The 18,923-nt window shown below is 31.3% G+C and overlaps 2 protein-coding genes across 2 annotated transcripts; one reads left to right on the top strand and one right to left on the bottom strand.

Moving 5' to 3' along the window:
• Positions 1–3,474: 3,474 nt before the first annotated feature.
• On the top strand, positions 3,475–16,085 carry LOC123659150 (very-long-chain (3R)-3-hydroxyacyl-CoA dehydratase). Its single transcript, XM_045594404.1, has 6 exons — positions 3,475–3,699; positions 3,922–4,047; positions 9,231–9,354; positions 12,685–12,890; positions 13,088–13,227; positions 15,651–16,085. Exons 1-6 carry the CDS (start codon positions 3,505–3,507, stop codon positions 15,973–15,975), a joined length of 1,116 nt encoding a protein of 371 aa, XP_045450360.1. The 5' UTR covers positions 3,475–3,504; the 3' UTR covers positions 15,976–16,085.
• Positions 16,086–17,220: 1,135 nt separating this feature from the next.
• LOC123659163 (NADH dehydrogenase [ubiquinone] 1 alpha subcomplex subunit 13) lies at positions 17,221–18,863 on the bottom strand. The gene is made up of 3 exons (XM_045594419.1): positions 18,711–18,863; positions 18,198–18,418; positions 17,221–17,597 (listed from the first exon to the last, which is right to left on the bottom strand). The coding sequence occupies exons 1-3, from the start codon at positions 18,811–18,813 to the stop codon at positions 17,460–17,462; spliced, it is 462 nt and encodes a 153-aa protein (XP_045450375.1). The 5' UTR covers positions 18,814–18,863; the 3' UTR covers positions 17,221–17,459.
• Positions 18,864–18,923: the final 60 nt, after the last annotated feature.

Genomic DNA, 18,923 nt, shown 5'->3' with positions numbered 1-18,923 from the left:
TTCATAACTACACAAAATTTACAGATATTTTACACTCAGCACTGTGGAAATCATCTTCTATTTCTAAGCACCCTTTGGTCAATACAGCTTTATCTTCATGCTCTCCTTCTAACTTAAATAAAAAAAAAAAACTTCTTCCTTGGTGGAATTTCAATTGCACCAAAGCCGTATTAAATAGCAAAAACGCTTATTTGACTTTTAAATCTGATCCCACTGAGGCTAATTACATTAATTTTAAAAGACTACAAGCCACCAAAAAATATATTATCAGAAATGAGAGAAGAAACAGTTGGATAAAACTTTGTGAACAATTTAACAGATCGACTCCTATATCAGTCATTTGGACGTATATGCGAAAATTTAACAAAAGCTATTCTCCACCTTCCCATAACAACTCTGACTATTCTTGGATCTTTGATTTTCTCAAAAAATATACTCCAGATACTGTAGAGCCAGCCTTTAATCTTAATTCTTTCTGCCATATTCTTCCTAATCAAAATTTTATTATAAAATCTTTTACCATTGTCGAATTAAATTCTGCTATTTCATCCAGAAAAGACTCTACACCTGGCCTTGACTACATTTCATATAAAATGCTTAAACACCTGTCTTCTCAATCTAAACTAATTTTATTAAATATCCTGAATCTTCTTTGGGAGCATAATCTTATTCCTATGGATTGGAAGGTTGATTGTTTAGTACCTATCTTAAAACCCAACAAGGACAAGTTTAACTTTGATTCATATAGACCTATAGCATTGACTTCTTGCATGGGAAAAATATTTGAACAACTTTTAAAACAAAGATTGGAACATTTCATAGAGTCTAATCATATTTTACCTTCTAATCAGTTTGGTTTTAGAAGAGGCAGGTCTTCAAGGGAGAGCATTGCTCACTTACATCTTGATATTTATAATGCTATACAATCAAAGCAAGCTCTCGCTGGAGTTTTCTTCGATGTAGTTGGAGCCTTTAATAATGTTAACCATCATATTCTATCCACGGAATTAGCTGCGATTGGTTTACCTGTAAAAGTTATACAATGGATTTTTAATTTTTTGCACAGTAGGAAGGTATTTGTTAAGTATAATAATAGACTTATTGGTCCAAGGCTTTCTCATAAAGGTACATGTCAAGGTAGCATTTTGAGTCCATTGATTTTCACACTTTATATACATAGATTAAACTTAATTCTAGGCTCTCATATATACAATTTACAGTTTGCTGATGATTTGGTAGTCTATTGTTCTAGTAATAATATAACTACCCTAAATCTTAAGTTAAACGAAGCTTTAGTTAAATTAAATTCTTATTTTAATTATCTTGCATTGGACATTAGCTTTGAAAAGTCTAAAGTCATAGTTTTTAATAAAGTAGGGTCTGAAAGAATTAAAATAAACTATAATAATATATCTCTTCTTATCACAAATGAAGTTAAATTTTTAGGTGTTATATTCATGAATAACTTATCATGGAACAAATATGTAGACCACATAGTTGATAGAGCTCTTAAGGCTCTTAATATTTTAAAGTCTCTTGCAAAAACATATTGGGGTTCTGATCCAAAAATCCTTCTTACCCTATATAAATCTCTTGTACGCAGTCATTTTGAATATGGATTTCTATGTTTTTCTGCTAATGACAAGTTGGTTAACAAATTAAATATTATTCAAAATCACAGCCTGAGACTTATCACTGGCGCCATGAAAACAACCCCAATTAATTCGTTACAGGTCGAGTGCAACATTTCCCCTTTACACCTTAGATTTAAATATTTGAAATACTGTTTTTTGCTAAAACTGTTTTCCATTAGTAATCATCCTCTAATTAAAAAGCTTAATTACTTACATAATAAATATCCTGTAAATGCTCCATTAACTTCTAATAACCCATTTATTCTCTTCGAATATTCATTCATGTTAAATCTAAATAACCAACACAAAATACACAGTTCTAGCAATTGGATGTGTTACGAAAAGGAGTTTGACTGTCTTATTAATCAAATCGATATTATTATTGACCATAAGCTAAAAGAGCGCCAGGAAGTTTACAACCTCATAGCACAATACTCTGATAAGTTCAAACAAGTTTACACAGATGGATCAAAAAATGATATAAATGTTTCCATGGCCTATTATGTACCTCATCTGAAGTTTGGCCAAGGCGTCAGATTGAAAAAGGAGATATCAATATTTACAGCTGAAGCTCTAGCAATTACTGCTGCCCTAGAATTCATTAAAAAACAAACTAATCAATATTGGCTGATCATTACTGACAGTATGAGCGTTCTAAAGGCTTTAGATAATTATCAATTCAGTGCTAATACAAACTTCATCATTTTAGAAATAAGACATCTCCTTTATCAACTATCCAGAAGAAACTACAACATCAAATTATTGTGGACACCTTCACATATAGGAGTAAGGGGAAATGAACATGTGGACTTTCTGGCACGTTCAATTGTTGACAGTGACAGCGGCAGCCCTGTTGATGAGAATGTTGCCGTACCATACACTGATCTATTAGTTGCTATTAAATCAAAAATCCTATCTGATTGGCGTGATCTTTGGCGACAAACCTTGTTAAGAAAAGGATCTTGGTATGCTCAGATAAATCAAGATATTGGAAAAAGTCCTTGGTTTACTAAATCGCATCAACATAGAAGCAGAAAATATTATACAATACTATGCCGCTTGAGATTTGGACATTGCAGATTTAATGCACATTTGAATCGTATGCGTATCATCTCATCGCCCGTTTGCCCACATTGCACCAACAACTCTACACAGTCTTTAGATCACATATTTTTTGAATGCTCCGCTTTTAATCTGGAACGCCTCTTATTTATAGCCAACTTGTTATCAACTTCTGGACCAAAAAATGTCCCGCGCAATACACAAGATTTATTGACTAATTTGGATAACTATACTAGTATATTTGAATTTATTTGCAATACTATCAATGATATTTGAAACAGGATCAGGACCTTCATTCATCGGATGTGAAATTTTATTTTGATATTTCAGGCTTCGGCCTATTACAGACTTGGTTTCGACCTCGCCTATCACTTAAAGACAAAGAAGAGTAGACGAAAATATGAAATTTCAGACTTGGTTTCGGCCTTACTCTACCAGTCATCGAATCAGAAGAACAATAAAGTTACTTAAGACTTGGCTCCGGCCTTTTGATATATCAGAACGAAACTTACAAATTCAGACTAGGCTGTATGGATTATAGTCCTTTGCCTTTCCCTATTGGGGATAAATTTTAAAACAACAATCTATGCTTGTCAAATTGTTGTTAATTTATTATTCACTATCTCACCGATCGTTGTTTTTTCTCACGGTCGATAATAATTTTTAAATTAAAAATTATTACCTATTGATAATAACTAATTAAAAGCGATATTATTTTATAAAAAGTACACAATTCAGTATTGTGTCACGAGTGAATTTGCATGGTGGAAAATCTTATTTAATATTTAAGTCTAAAATAACGTAAATAATGGTTGTCCCAAGTCCATTTGTCTATTGGGCACAAACAGACAAAAGTGTGTCGTTAAAAATAGAATTAAGAAATGTTGTGAAGCCTGATATCAGTGTATTCAACAATAATATTAAGTTTACGACTCGCGGAGTAGGCGCGCACGGAGATAGTCAATATGAATTCAGTTTGGATTTATTCGCTTCAACTAAACCGGTAAAATATTTTACAGTAAAATTTAAATGTATATGAATTACACATGTATTTATTTTTTCAGCTTAGAGAGTATTTTTTCTGTGGATTCTTATTTTTTTAAATAAAATGTAATGACAAAACGTTTAAGATTTTCATATTTTTAAAGATATGAATTTTAATTTTTATTAATATTTGTAGTTTATAAATACAAAAAAAATTAAAAAAATACGATTGATATCACAGAACAAAGATGGTGATGCAGCAACAGTCAGAATTTTCGACAACAGAGTTGAAGTAATTTTGGATAAGGAGAAACCGTCCTGGTGGCCGAGACTTACAGCCCAACCACAAAAACCAGCTTGGTTGAAGGTAATATTATTTATGAACAACTAAAGTATTACATTAATTTTTACGACTATCCAGAAAAGTTCAAAAATAATGTATTATTAATGATTGATGTATTTTATAGGAAGCTGCCAGTTACAGTGTACAATATTGTATTGTTAAAAAATAAAAAGTATTATAAATTGAAAAGTTATGTGGTATAATGCAAAGTAGGTCAAAGAAAAAATAGTCAAGCAAATATGCATTTTTAAATATAACATGAACATGAAAAGAACTTGTAAGACCTCAATAAAATTTAAATAGGACCACATGACACACACCACCTTTCGTTTAAAAAAAGAATTATTAAAGCGGTCCACCTAGTATTAAGTTCTGAGGTAACATACATTAAAAAAAATACATTCAAATTGAGAACCTCATCCTTTTTTTGAAGTCGGTTACAAAGCATATGAATTTGCTGAGCCCACCATAGTCTTTTTCAATTTAGCACCTTCTTTTACTACAGAGCTAACTCTGGTTTGCTTTTAATTGGAAGGAGTAATGTCTGTCTCTGAGATATATTTTACTTAATAATACATACCAATGTTTGTAATGGCATGTCTTTATTTATATGTGAGTAACGCCACAATTAAATAATTAAAATAAATGAACATCACAGAAAAAATAAACAGTTCTGATATACATAATATCATCCGATATGTATGGTACAGTGGTACAGTCTATGGTTGAGTGAGAGTTGATGTCTGAGAGAATATCATGAGGGAAACCAAACCCAATGAAAATCGATCTAACACTAAGTTTATTAAGATTATTTTGAGTATATATAAACAGAAGTACATACGTCATCTGCATCAGGCAAACAGCAATTTCGTAAGAAATAACCTAAATTAAAGACGGTTATTAGTTTGGAAGACAATAACATTGTCGAATGTGAGGTAACCCAAACAGTACTGTATGGGACATGTAGATGTTATTCAATAACAAAACTAGAAATAATTAGTCAAATAATAAATCTTGTATGAAAAAACTTTTTGCTATTTTTAATAATCTTCAACACAGGCAGTGCACTTCTTTATATAAAAGAACCAGCCATCAGACCTATGCACCCATTTTCCTCAACAAACAGTTACAACTATTTTACTTTGAGTTGTGTTTTTGGAAACTAAAAAAAAGAATAAAATTTCCATAATGCTCCCATAAACCCATCAAAGGTGCATTGTAGCCATGAAGATACCACAAGATAAACTCTGTTTATGATGATATTTCAAAGTATTCAGCTCTGTAGATAATTTTGGCAAGCACACTACAAAAAACCATTGCAAAAATAGGATAATTTTTCTGCCGACTAAACGTCATTTTATTCAGTATAATACAGACTGATCTTCATCTTATACGTACATCAAAAGAAATTAATATATATATTCTAACATTTATATAGTTTAATAGAGCTCCTAGAATACTTCGTTCAAAAATCTTCAGGGTTTCAACTGATAGTGAGTTTTTGCGTATATCTAATTAGTTGTAGTTTCTCTCACGAATCGTAAAAATACAATCACCTTTCAGCCGATTTGTGTGCCGATTGTAAAAGTAAAATAAAGTAATAGCGCGTAACCAATAGTTCGAAACGACTATATCGACGTATTGTAAAAAAAAACTATTCAATGAATACTGTACGAGACATTTTTTACTACGGGTCTGTTCGTGAATTTTAATTTTCCCCGGTTGTTTATAAAATTTATCCTTCACATAAGTTACGAGTAGACTTAAATAGCAGAAGGTGAAATGGATGGACCATAAGGGCCTGTTTCACCACAATTATTATTAATAATAAAGATCATGATAAAAAAAACTACAATTTTTTGATTCACATTTAGCGAAAAATATGGAATTCGATGGAGAAAAAGAAAAATATATCATAAACTTTTATCTATTAGACACGTCAGATAGCTTTAAGGGCAACCGGTTAAACAGGCCCTTAAGGGGGCCATTGACGGTCAGTTGAACTGATCAGTTGGACTGATCAGTTGGACTGATCAGTCCAACTGATCAGTTTTTCGCGTCAGTTGAAATATTTGCCCATTGACTGGCGTCACTCCGGCCCTTCAGTTTTCGTCCGACCGGGCTGTTTAAAGGACGTGTAGGTATTACCTATTTTTGTCGAGAAAAAAAAATGGATTCTGATTAAGAAGAAGAAACATTAATTCTTAAACGGCTACTGTTTGTTGCCATATACTGGTCTACAATGATTTATAATTTTATATGAAAAGTTTTTATTATTAGTTGTACCTCATTTGTAATAAGTATGTCAATGGGCAATCGATCATGCACGGTGTCGTTAATGCCATTAATTATAAATGTATTTATTTATTTCTAAGTGTTATTTATATGTATTTATAAAAAAAGTATCTACATCAGCCGGCAGTTACCTATACCACAAGCATTACATTGATTACTGTAGGAAGAAACGACCGTGTGTATATGTTATAAATATGTATTAAAAAAAATAGTAGGTGTAAAATAAAACTTTTTTTTTAAATGTTATAATTTTCGTCCGTTTTTCACAAACATTCTGAATTTTCATATTTTTCAATAAATTCTGTCGTTATGACTCGTCTAGGGGACACTGTCGCCGACGTTTTAAATACAAAAACTACACTAGTACACTCTCAATCACCGCGGACGCTGCGAGCAAAATGACGCGATTGGTTGGAATGACGATTACACACACACACACCGGCAGTTGGGCGTCGGGTTGTTGATATTTTTTAAAATATCGATATATCGATATTTTTTCGATTTGATTTAATCGCCTTTGTTTAAAAAAATAAATAAACATAAGTCGGCTCAAAAATAATTTACACAGTTTATAATTCAGTATATTTGTAAAACAAATTAAATTATAAGTGTATTAAAATGTAAGATTCTAAGTAATTATTGTTCAATTTTAATAAAACAATAATGTGTACAATATTCAGTAAGAGTTTTTAAAAATACTCGTTGTTTTATATGCGCAGTTGTTTGACTATTACGATTATTAGGCACTAAAAGATTGATTAAAGAAGTAATTCGTTCAAATGCTATAGATGTAGCAAAAGAAATCGAATATTTAACAGCTTTATTTTTTGTTTTTTGATTAAATAATATTCAACAGCTATTTCCGATAGCACCAGAGTAAAATATTTACTATCAATCCAAATTTTTAGTGCATTTAATGACTTTGAAATATTTGGTTGATCTAAATACTGCTTTAATTCAGCAGGTATGTAGGTAACAAAAATTGTGACAAAAAGTCATTAGACAAATTTTTCAAGAGTAATATCATATTTTCATGTCTATCCCATGAGGATGAAGTTGTTTCTTTTTCTCTGCGTGGAGAATCGCCTACGAAAATTACATTTCGTTTAAGGACAATTACTTCTAATATTATAAATGTGAATGTGTTTGTTTGTTACTCTTTCACGCAAAAACTACTTAACTGATCATCATGAAACTTTGTATATATATTCTTGGAGGTATCAGAGCAACATAGAATACTTTTTATAAAAATATATATATTTTACGAAAAATAAGATCTCTCTACTTATTTAATGGGTTCAAAGCGAGCGAAACCGCAGGTAAAAGCTAGTATATAAATAACTAAACTAAAAAAAAATAATAGTATTTGCTCGCAAACGAAAAAAAAACCGACTTCAACTACATCGACAAGTAATACAACGTAGGTAGACAAAAAAATAGTCAAGTAAATACGCGTGATCAAAGATAACTCCAAAAGTTGTAATCAGATCTCGACGAAATTTAAATATAACCGCATAATAAACACCAGCTTTCGATTAAATTAAAAATCATCAAAATTGGTACACGCAGTAAAAGTTATGCGGTACAACGTAGGTCGACGAAAAAGTAGTCAAGTAAAAACGCATTATTAGATATAACTCCAAAAGCAGTTGTTAGATCTCAAATAAATTTTAGTGGGACCAAATGACACGCAACATCTTTCGATTAAAAAAATATTGTCGAAATCGGTCCACCCAGTCAAAAGTTCTAAAGTAACATACATATTAAAAAAAATACAGTCGAATGCGAACCTCCTCTTTTTTTGGAAGTCGGTTAAAAAAATAATGTAGTGTAAATAAAGTTCAGTAGATTAGAAGAAGTTAGTGGATTAAATTAGAACATAATAAACTTATCATTATGTTCTAGTTTAAATAATTGACGAGAAAAAATAAAATAATAAAAATTTACTTAAAAAAAAACAAAGCGTTACGAAACATAAGTCTGTCTCTCTTTCTACTTTCACTAACTAATGTGTCCCTCTCAACTTCCGTTTGCCTCGCCTGATCACACTTTTCGTAACAATCTCAGTACGTATTTACCAGCTTACTTCCCAAGTCAAGTGTGCGTAAAGAAGTTTTACTTCAAAATATCGATTGTCGATATTAAAATTTCAATATCAAATTAATATTAGTAATAAATATCGATATTTCGATATATCGATATTTTATCAACAATCCTAGTTCGGCGCGACGCGCCGGGATGGATTTACGTGGCGCGTCGTCAGTTAAAACTCTGGAGCGATGGTTCTACACTCACGATCAAATTTCGGAGAGCGCGCAAAACTTATCAGTTAAACTGATCAGTTGAACTGACCGTCAATGGCCCCCTTTAGATTCTAAAAAACTGGAACTTTGTACCTAATAAAATAAACATATTAATTCCGATTTCCGCGATGCGTTCAAGTTGAATAAAACTGACTCATGCTTCGACCTTGTCTGTATTGTGTACCTTGAACATTGAAATTGAGATTTTGAAACAATAAATAAAAAATACTACCTACGAATATAAAGTAAAACAGTTTGTGTAAGTGCATTGTAAAATGGAGAACTTAAACAAATAAATAATACAGTTTCCTATTATGCATCTTTTAAAAATTCGAAAAAAAAGTTACCTAAGTTTTTCTTACTTTTATTATTTATTTATTTACTCTGGTTTCAAGAGTACTGAACAAATTTTAAAGAACTCGTTTGTAATTAATTTTACAAGAAGTATCTTAGACTTCTTTACAATAAAAATAGAGACCATAAAGTTAAAAAGTAAAATGAAAGATCAAGTCAGAGTTCGACAAATGATCAATTAAAACCTACCCATGGAACACACTTGTGGGCAAAGAATATTGTTGCGTGTATTCCTTTTAACCTTTTTTTTCGCAGATAAACTTTGATTTATGGAAATCTGATGATGGCCACGATAGTGAAGAGGAAGCTAGAGATGTCATGCAAGACTACCCCGGCATGTACGACAAGTTACAGAAGGAAGAAATAGGATATAGGAAAGGTAAGCATTGTCTTTTATACTATTCTATCTTTTATACTAGGGCAGCAAACAAGCTTAGGTTCTGCCGGATGGAAAGCAGTTTCCGTAGCTTATAGACGCCTGCAACACCAGAAGCGTCATAAGCATGTTAAAGTAATTCTTTTCCAAATCATTTCTCTATTAAATTCAGATGATTTCCATATATTAATCCAGAGTGTGCAGACTCCTTTTGACTAGCCTTTGACGGTTTATGACATAAGGCATACATTCCTAGGCAGTCAGGTAAAAAGATAATGAAAAATTAGAAAAATGTATAATTTAATCAAGAAAATCACATTGAATACGAATTAATTAATTCGAAACTTATACAGGAAGGTTCAAAAGTCCGTTAACACTTTAATCGGTAGCTGCGTCGAGTAGTGAGGGAAGGGTGGGGCGGGGCGGTCGAGGTATGAAATGTTACAGCGGACGATTGGAATTTACAATTTAATTTAGTCCCATGGCATCATTCGAAGAAAACAACGCGCATTGTGTGTACGCGAGTACTATCGAACAACGATTTTTCTACACTAAGGCAAGAAAAATTTTGCGAAAAAACAAAAATCACGATCTGGCGTACCTACAGCATCACACGATCCCAAAATTAGAACGTCTACTTACTCGAAAGCGGTGTAAAAAACATCTTTAACCTTTTGAACGCCATATTCACCTATACTTGACAAGGGCTACCGAGTCTTGTGCGCTAACGAAGTCTATAGGCGACAAAAAAACTCGCACCACAAAAATATTAAAAAAAATTATTTAAAAAATATTTCTAGTATTATAATTCAACACTTCTGAAAATAAAATATCCCTGCAACATTTGAGTATAAAAAACAAGTCTTTTAGAGCTACACATACTGAGATATATTGAAATAAAACCATGCATTCTTATTCCACGTAAATGTTATGTCCAGAACGTCGAAGTCGTCTAAAGTTGACCGCTAGGGATGTGACGCAAGAGGTATAAATAAATAATAAATTAATAAATATTTATAATATACACACACCGTCATCTGTTCCTAAAGTAAGGAACTTAATGCTTGTGTTATAGATGACAGCCGACTGGTATAGCTACATTTTTTTTTTTTTTTTTTGATATACTTACATATAAATAAGATATATAAATAAATATATATTACACCCAGACTCGAGGTGGGAATCAAACCCACAATTCCCGGAGCAGAAAGCAGAGTCACTACAAACTGCGCCAACGAGCTATTCATTATAATAATTATATACTATTTTAGCCTCTATGTATTATCAATTTCAACGCGCCAACTAGCTGGTCAAAATGGTATAGATGTTTTTTAAGCTATTCAAAATTGAACTCAAACGTGTTATATTTTCTATAAATAATTTGATATTTGAATAAAACAAAATGTAAAAAACATAAAACTATCAGCTAACACATAAATAGCAAAAGAAATAAAAAAATCAAATCAACTAAAATCAATCAAATTGCCATAATCTGATATCGCAAATCTGACGCATCCCTAGCGTTTCACCATTAATCCGTTTACTACACGCCGTTGTCAAGCGTAGACGACACTGTGGTGACGTCATAAGCGAATAGTGAGAAAAGTGCAGTGCAACATGAACAATATCTTCGAACATCGTCGCATTTTGGAATGCGTCGCATCGATGATACTTTTTTACAAATAGATTGTTTTTTTTTTTTTATATCTAAGGTTAAGAGCGAATATTGTCAGAATCAATAAAGATTTCACTTAAATAGCTTTTTTTTATATCATCTTATGAAATGTTAACGAACTTTTGGACCCTGTATTTTGAGTGATACAAGGCGGAAATTATTTTTTATTTTAATGTTTTGCATTACTTGAAAATGTTATACGACTACGTTTTGTAGTCAACCTCAATGATAGTTTATTAACATAAAAAAATAACAATAATAATAAAAAATGTTAATTATCATACTTAAAAAAAATTATAACTAAAGATACATTTATACAAGGTCGAAAATGAAGGGCTTATGTAATCATACGTGACACATCATTATAGTTTCATTATACTGTAAAATTTATCAAGTTGAAAAGTTTTAGTCTTGTGTCCAAAAAACCATTGCTTATTTAAATGTGATAGATAAATATCGAAACATAAAATAGGTGCAACTGCGTGCTTCGTCTATTTATACTTTATTGTAACTGTAAAAGACCCGATTCCGGATAATAAAGCTATTTAAAAACTTTTTTTGGATGACACCATACGATACTAAAGTCTGAAAAAAGTACTTTTTCTTTAGTTTTCTTTATTCGTAGATAATGTCGAACTATCGAGCTCCGTAAAATGGAATTAAAAAATATGGTAAATATCCCGTTTTAAAATAGTTTTAGTAATAAAAATATACACGTTAATTTAATGTCTAATATTTTTTCTTTATTTTTCTGCCCCCCTTTATTCTACAAAGTTGGCAAATAAGCGTACGGTCCGTCTGATGGTAAGAGGATAGCATAGCCTGTAGACGTTTGCAATACCAGAAGCATTGCAAGCGCGTTGCCAACCCTAGTCCTGACCAACTCCAGGAGGTCTGGCTACTTCACTCACCACAAGAACACAACACAGTATCATTTAGTTACAAACTTCTGTAAGGTTAAATTACTTTCCCAGTCAGTCTGCCCCAAATTTCGACCAAGATAGGTATTTCGTGCTATGTGCCGTACGTCAATAAAATCTCTGCATTATGGCCGCATACATTACGCCAAGATCACAGAATAAATTTAAAGGAAACTGAGCGCGATTTGACTTCTTAATATTAAGTAGGACACAGTACTTTTTGTTTCGAAGTTTTGCACGATACCCTTGGGAGGAGGATGAAAGTCAATATATGCAACTAGTTAACGCATGATTTGAGTCCCGTAGTATTAGATCCAAATAATTTGAAATCCAGAATGAACAGAAGCCTTTAAACGTAGGGCTCATCTTAAGCTGGATTAAACTTTATTTTATCTATTTTCCTTATGGTAACTGTTACTAATATAGTTAGGACTTACGAATATATTTCACGATTTAAGGTATAGTAGGTAATTACCAGAAAAAGCCTATTCTAACGTTACCCTTGGGACCTTTATTTAATCTAAAAATAAATTACAAAGAACCAGTTATCTTTAAATTTTATGGATTAAAATGATAGTATCTTTACGTTACATCATTATTTAGCCTTCAGTCAAGATAATAGATACATTTTGTAGTTTAAACTGTAATTTTAATAGTAGTTATCGAAAGACAACGACGCATGGTAATTTACTTGAGAACGTTTATAAATGAATGAGAAAATGGCGTTTAAATTTCCAGAAGATCTGAAGAAAGTTTACCTCGTGTTGTACAACTTATTTCAATTGATTGGATTTGTTTACGTGCTGAGTGTGATGGCCATAAGATATGCTAAGTTGGATTATGATTCGGTTGCGGACACATATGAGCATGTTGGACCGGCCGTGAAGTTTCTCCAACTAATGATGTATCTAGAAGTCATGCATCCTCTCTTTGGATATACTAAGGTTTGTTGTTTATTTTTTTAACCTAAAAAATGAACTGAAAGCCTACCTGGATAGTTATTGAAAAAAATATCAGAAACATTTTTTTTTTGACAATTTTGACATTTTTCCTTTTTTTAATTTTGACATTCATAAAGTGGAATGCAACTCTCTCTCTGTCTTCTTTTTCTTTTTACCTAAGTATTATTATTAATTTTAAGGGCGGAGTCCTTGTACCGTTTATGCAAGTCAGTGGACGTGCATTTATTCTATTTGTACTGATAGATTCCGAGCCAAGGATGCAAACCAAACCGGTTGTCTTCTATTTGTTCCTAATGTGGAGCACTATTGAAATTGTCAGGTAAGCTACTAAAAAAATATATTTTTTTTCATTTAAAAAATAATTTGTAATCTTTTACAAGATTAATAAAAGATAAAAATGTATGTGTGTATAGTTCGCGTCGTGTAAAAAGAACGCTGAAAGAAACTGGAGGGGGTGCGTTTGCGCATGGGTATACTCGCGCACAAGTACTACTGTTTTATTTTTTAATTAGGCTTTCACTCGCGGCTTCGTATAATGGTTATTGGCAGGTACATTAAAAAATACTAGAAATACAAGTGCGAATAATTCGGACTAAATAAGTATAATAATTATCACTTTACAAAATCACAATTTTTTTTTAAACAAAAGCAATAACAAATTTTTTAGTTATTGAAATGTCGTATTCAAAAATAATAATTATCTGTACTCCCGATATTCGTATCTTAATAGTTTTTATGTGTTTAAAATGATAAATTGATACTTAATTGTTTTTTAGTGAAATAAATAGTAAATGGAGAATTTTGTAATTTAAAACTTTTGTGCGCGATAATATTTTGAGTCGACGTCGAACTGTCAACCGCTGTCAACCAATAGCACACCGGCAAGCATGCGACACCTGATAAACACTCCCGTCCCCCTACCCGTACCACCAAATAGACCGATAAATCGCTTCTGCGCAGCTTCAAGGCCAGCGTTCTTTTGACATGACGCGAACTATACTTATGTACGGACGTAAGAGGTTATACTTCATTGGCTAGCTATCTTCACGTTCGCGTTGCTAACTTCTTCTTCGTTGACTAGTTAACTTCAGGGTGTCGGTTTTTGTGACGGTGTGCGCGCACGTCGTAAAAATTTACTCTTATTTCTCCCGAATGCACCAATAGAATAACTTCAAAAATATTGAATTGCTATTATAATCTATATAAATAAAAATAAATAGCTAAAAACAAAAAACATGCATTAAAATTATCTAAACTTAAAAATGTATTTAAAAAAAGAACACATTTTTTCTAATATGTACATGTCTTAAAAAATAACTGATACACACGAATTTAAAGTGAAAAATGTTGAAAAAACATTTTAAATTTAAAATACGGTACATGTGAAATGAAGTGAAATGAAAACATTTATTTCGTCATAAGGTGATACACACACCTAACGAAAGTCAAAAATAATATCATTTACAAAAAAAAAAAACAATAATAAAAGAAAGTTAAGGTATCAAAAATATCAAGCAATAAAATAAAAATTTACATCTTAACACTAGGTACATTACAAACTTAGGTAATGTACCCAGTGTTATGAGCAACCTTAACTTAGTCAAAACATTAAGTTACTCAAAATTTCTAATGTCTCTGTAGACATTACCTTCCTTTCCTTTATTCAATATTATAATAAATAAGATAAAGTAATGTCCAAGTAATGTAGGAGAAAAAAAAACGAACACGGATGATAATACGAATACATAGACTGACAGTGGGAGGTAGAATTTTCCAGTAGGACCTGTTTCTCCTAAATTAATAAACTCATATATACGAAATATTTTATAAATGTAATAGAATTCAACGGTAAAAAAAATATTCTAAAACTTTTTACTCACGGTTCCTTTCATCCGTCAAATAGCGCAACTTGTTTGTAGCTATGTCACAGCACTGGTTTGTAGCTGTTGCGCAGGCGGTTGCGGGTTCGATCCACGCACATGACAAACATTTGTATTGGCCATACCGATGTTTGCCGTGATCTGGGTGTTTCTATGTCTCCCCACCGTGCCTCGGAGAAGTATTTCATGTCCATCTGATAGCGATCGTTACTCATAGTATGGGATGTATTCCCCAACTCGCATTGGAGCAGTGGTAGATTAAGCTCTGACCCTTCTCCTATATGGAGAAAGAGGCCTATGCCCAGCAGGGATATGACAGGCTGAAGCGAGCGATAACTAGTGAAACAGTTGAACGATAATTTAATACCACAATAATAGTAAATTTGGATAAAATTTTGATGTTGTTAAAGTTGCTAGAACTAGAACTAGAACTCTACTGAATTATGTAATAAATAACCTTGTGAAGATGAATTTTTTTTAAATAATATTACTTAAAAATGTCGACGATAAAATAAATACTCTTACAATGTAATTGTGTTATTTCTGCATCATTATTTTACTTTTGTATTGTTGTTTAGTTCTTAATAAAAATCACAACTGGTGAAACAGGCCCTTAGATTAAGCTAATTAGATTCATAGCTACAGTTTGAAAATTAACACAAAGATATGTTAAGGTATAATTCTCAATTATGTTTGTAAATATTTTTGAATTGAAAAATCATGAACTGTTTTGAAAATAAATGAATGGTGAGCAAAAGAAATTGGTTTATAATGAAATTTATTGGTAATTCAAAATATATTTTCTTGAATGATCATTTTGTATTTTTTACAATATTTTACCAGTTACTCTTTTTCTTTTCAGGTATCCGTTTTACATAACACAGATATATAAGAAGAATATTTATATACTGACATGGCTTCGTTACACCATGTGGATACCTCTGTACCCACTTGGAATTTTATGCGAATCAATTGTCATCCTACGGAGCATACCTTACTTTGAAGAAACTCAAAGATTCACAATATCATTGCCTAACGAATGGAACTTCACTTTCGACATGCCATTTTACCTAAGGCTCTACTTGCTGTTACTGACATTCCCTGCAACGTTCTTCCTTATGAGTCACATGTATAAATTGAGAACGGTGAAATTAAGACCAAAGATTGTTATTAAGAAATGTAAATAAGCACAATAATAATAAGATATATAACCACATATATAAAGGTCTGTGTGTTGAGTTGTAGTGGAACTAATTTTATTTTATTTTAATAAATTAAGTTGTAGATTTTTTTGTTATTTTAAAGGTTTTTAATGTTGATGTCCACCGTAAAATTTCTTTTATCCTATATAATTATTATATATTTGTTTTATCTTATATTAAATCAAGTGGTTATGGTTATTTATTTCATAAATTAGAAAAAATGTTTTCTATATTGAGCCTTATTACCAAAAATTATATAATTCTTTATTTACATTTGTCTCCAGTTTTAAGCTTTTTTTTACATTTTAAAATTAATGAGAAATTCCTAGGGTTAGTTATTTGACTAATATCTTTCATTTTTTTATTACTTCTTAAATAAATATAGTCAAACACTTTTACATAGTAAAAAAAGGACAAAACAGCAGTACAGAAATAAAATTAAACAAAAAGTAGTACAACTGTAACACTGATAGCATGCAAAGGCGGTCTTATTGCTTTAAGCAATCTCTTCCAAACAACCCCTGGTAAAAGGAGATTATTAGTAACAATGTGTGTATTCTGTTTATTTTTACGCGTGCATCTCTGTTTTTTTTTTTTTGGTTTAAAAAGTTTTTACTGATATTTTTTATACATTGATTTCAGTAGATTGAACACTTATAAACTAAGTGTCTACTAAAAACAAGTTTTGTTTTTTTTACTTATAAACTGAAACTATATGGGTTAAAATGTTTTACAATATAAAACACTATTAATATTTGGATTACGTAAAAGTAACAAATAAATAAGTGCAATTTATGTTTTACTAACTGTACCCTGCGCGTGTCGCTATGCTTTTTTTTCGTCGTACCAACTCAGAAACTTGTGGGCTTATGCACAACACTTTGCTGAAGATCATGACATGATCAAATTATAGTTTGCGATTCTATAAAGGGGCATACAAACAAACATATATATATATATATAGATTAATTTCTTTAGTAAGTAAGAACAATCTGTTTCTACAGTGTAAAATGCTCCAAAACTACTCTTTTTTGTTATATTTATAACTTACTGTCAAGATTATTGAAAATAATAAATTTTATTTTGTTTTTAAATTTTTACATAATTATGTTGCAATTATTATCTATGGAATGAAAATATGAAAATAAATTGATGTTCTATGTATGTATGTTTATTATTTTAATATTTCTAAATAAAAGTTGAAAAGAATAAAAAGGTAGTTAAAAATAATTTCACACTAATAAATGAGCCTTTATTAAGACCAAAGTAACTACAATGATCAATTTCGTTCACACAATCATTATGAAATGGGTTTCAACATCTGTTTGAACTAAAGTTACCTGTTTAAAATATAAGTCAGCGATTAAAAACGCTTAATTTTCTTCAAGATATTTCATTACGTAATCAATTTTTTTGGTAGCTTTAGACTGACTGCAAGTTTTGGATGAGTTTGTTTTAAAAACAAGCACTTAAGAACGCAGTTTGATGTAAGCCCTCTTGAACCATTCGGTCGGGGAGCTGTGTGCATAGTATTCATGGAAAATAGGTTCCACCAGTGTGTCTGGTGGCAACATCTTGTAAACACGCTCACCGTAGTAAGTGCCGACCTTGAAACAAAAAGTTATACTTAACTAGCTGTGCCCAGCGGTCTCACCTGCATTAATTTGAGGAAAAATGTACTAAAATATATAGCCTATAGGTTTCCTCGGTAAATGGACTATCCTACAAAAGGAATTTTTCGATTCAATATTTCCTGATATTAACGAATTCAAATATAAAATTAGTATAGATATTATATCTTAATAATTTATTTTACATTTTAAGATTAATTGAATGTAGTTTGGCAAAAATATTTCAATCCACAATCAACTCCATTTTCGATATGGGCAATTTAGTAAATTAGTGGTACTTATTGTCTAAAAAAGATATTAGGATTATACTATGGCATTTATTTGAACAAATGAAAACAAAAAAGGTAAACTAAAAAAAGTGTAGCTGATGCAGCTGAAATTATTTAACTATTTTATATACTTATAACAATCTAGAGTGGGGTCGGCAATGCGCTTGTGATGCTTCTGGTATTGCAGGCATCTATAGGTAAAGGCTTACCATCCGCCATCACATAACATCCCTACCGCTTACCATGTGAGGTGAGCTGTACCTAGTCATATAAAAAGTCTTATAATAAAACAAGTTTTTAATAATACCTCCCATCCAGGCACGTCACGCATAAGTTCAGCCTCTGCATCACGGTTCCTGCGGAGCTGCTTTAAGTATTCCCTGTCTCTCTCAGCCAGCAACATAGGATATATGGCCATTTTGGCTGAGCGCATCTCAATTTCATTTTTCTGTATTCTCTTAGCAGTTAAGTTGTACAAATAAATAGATACTAAAGTTAAGCCGGCATAGCCAGCGAACATAGTATACCCTAAAAGGATAATAAAAACTTAGTAGTAGTAAACAACGTAATATAGGGTAGGGTATTAGGGTCTTATTGATTTACAGTAATACATGTACATAAATTAAATACAATATAATAATCAATATAATAATCAATGAGACTACTTATATGAAGTTTGTGAAATGTATGGTATAAGATATATTTAGGAACTGGGTTATGGGCAATAAAGATTAGTTATTACTACAGACCTAACCTATTACAAAGTTACATAATATGTAATTGATTAATGTGAAAAAAAATATTTTATTACAAAACTTACCACTGAAGTATTGTTTAGCGGGTAATCTTTTATATGGAATAGGTTTGTAGCCTCCCGGAGGAGGCAAATCTTGTTTTCGGGCTATCTGACAAGCCTCAGCCATTTTTAGGATATGACAGTGACAGTGGCAATTGATAAAAATATTTTTATCAGAATCGAATTTTAATAATACAGATAAGAGATGAGAAAGTAGTCAAAGTCATAAACTAATAG

This window comes from Melitaea cinxia, chromosome 13, assembly GCF_905220565.1.
Source record: "Melitaea cinxia chromosome 13, ilMelCinx1.1, whole genome shotgun sequence".
Taxonomy (NCBI): Eukaryota; Metazoa; Arthropoda; class Insecta; order Lepidoptera; family Nymphalidae; genus Melitaea; species Melitaea cinxia.
The sequence above is the reverse complement of the archived record's forward strand: the minus strand, read 5'-3'. Positions and strand labels throughout refer to the sequence as shown.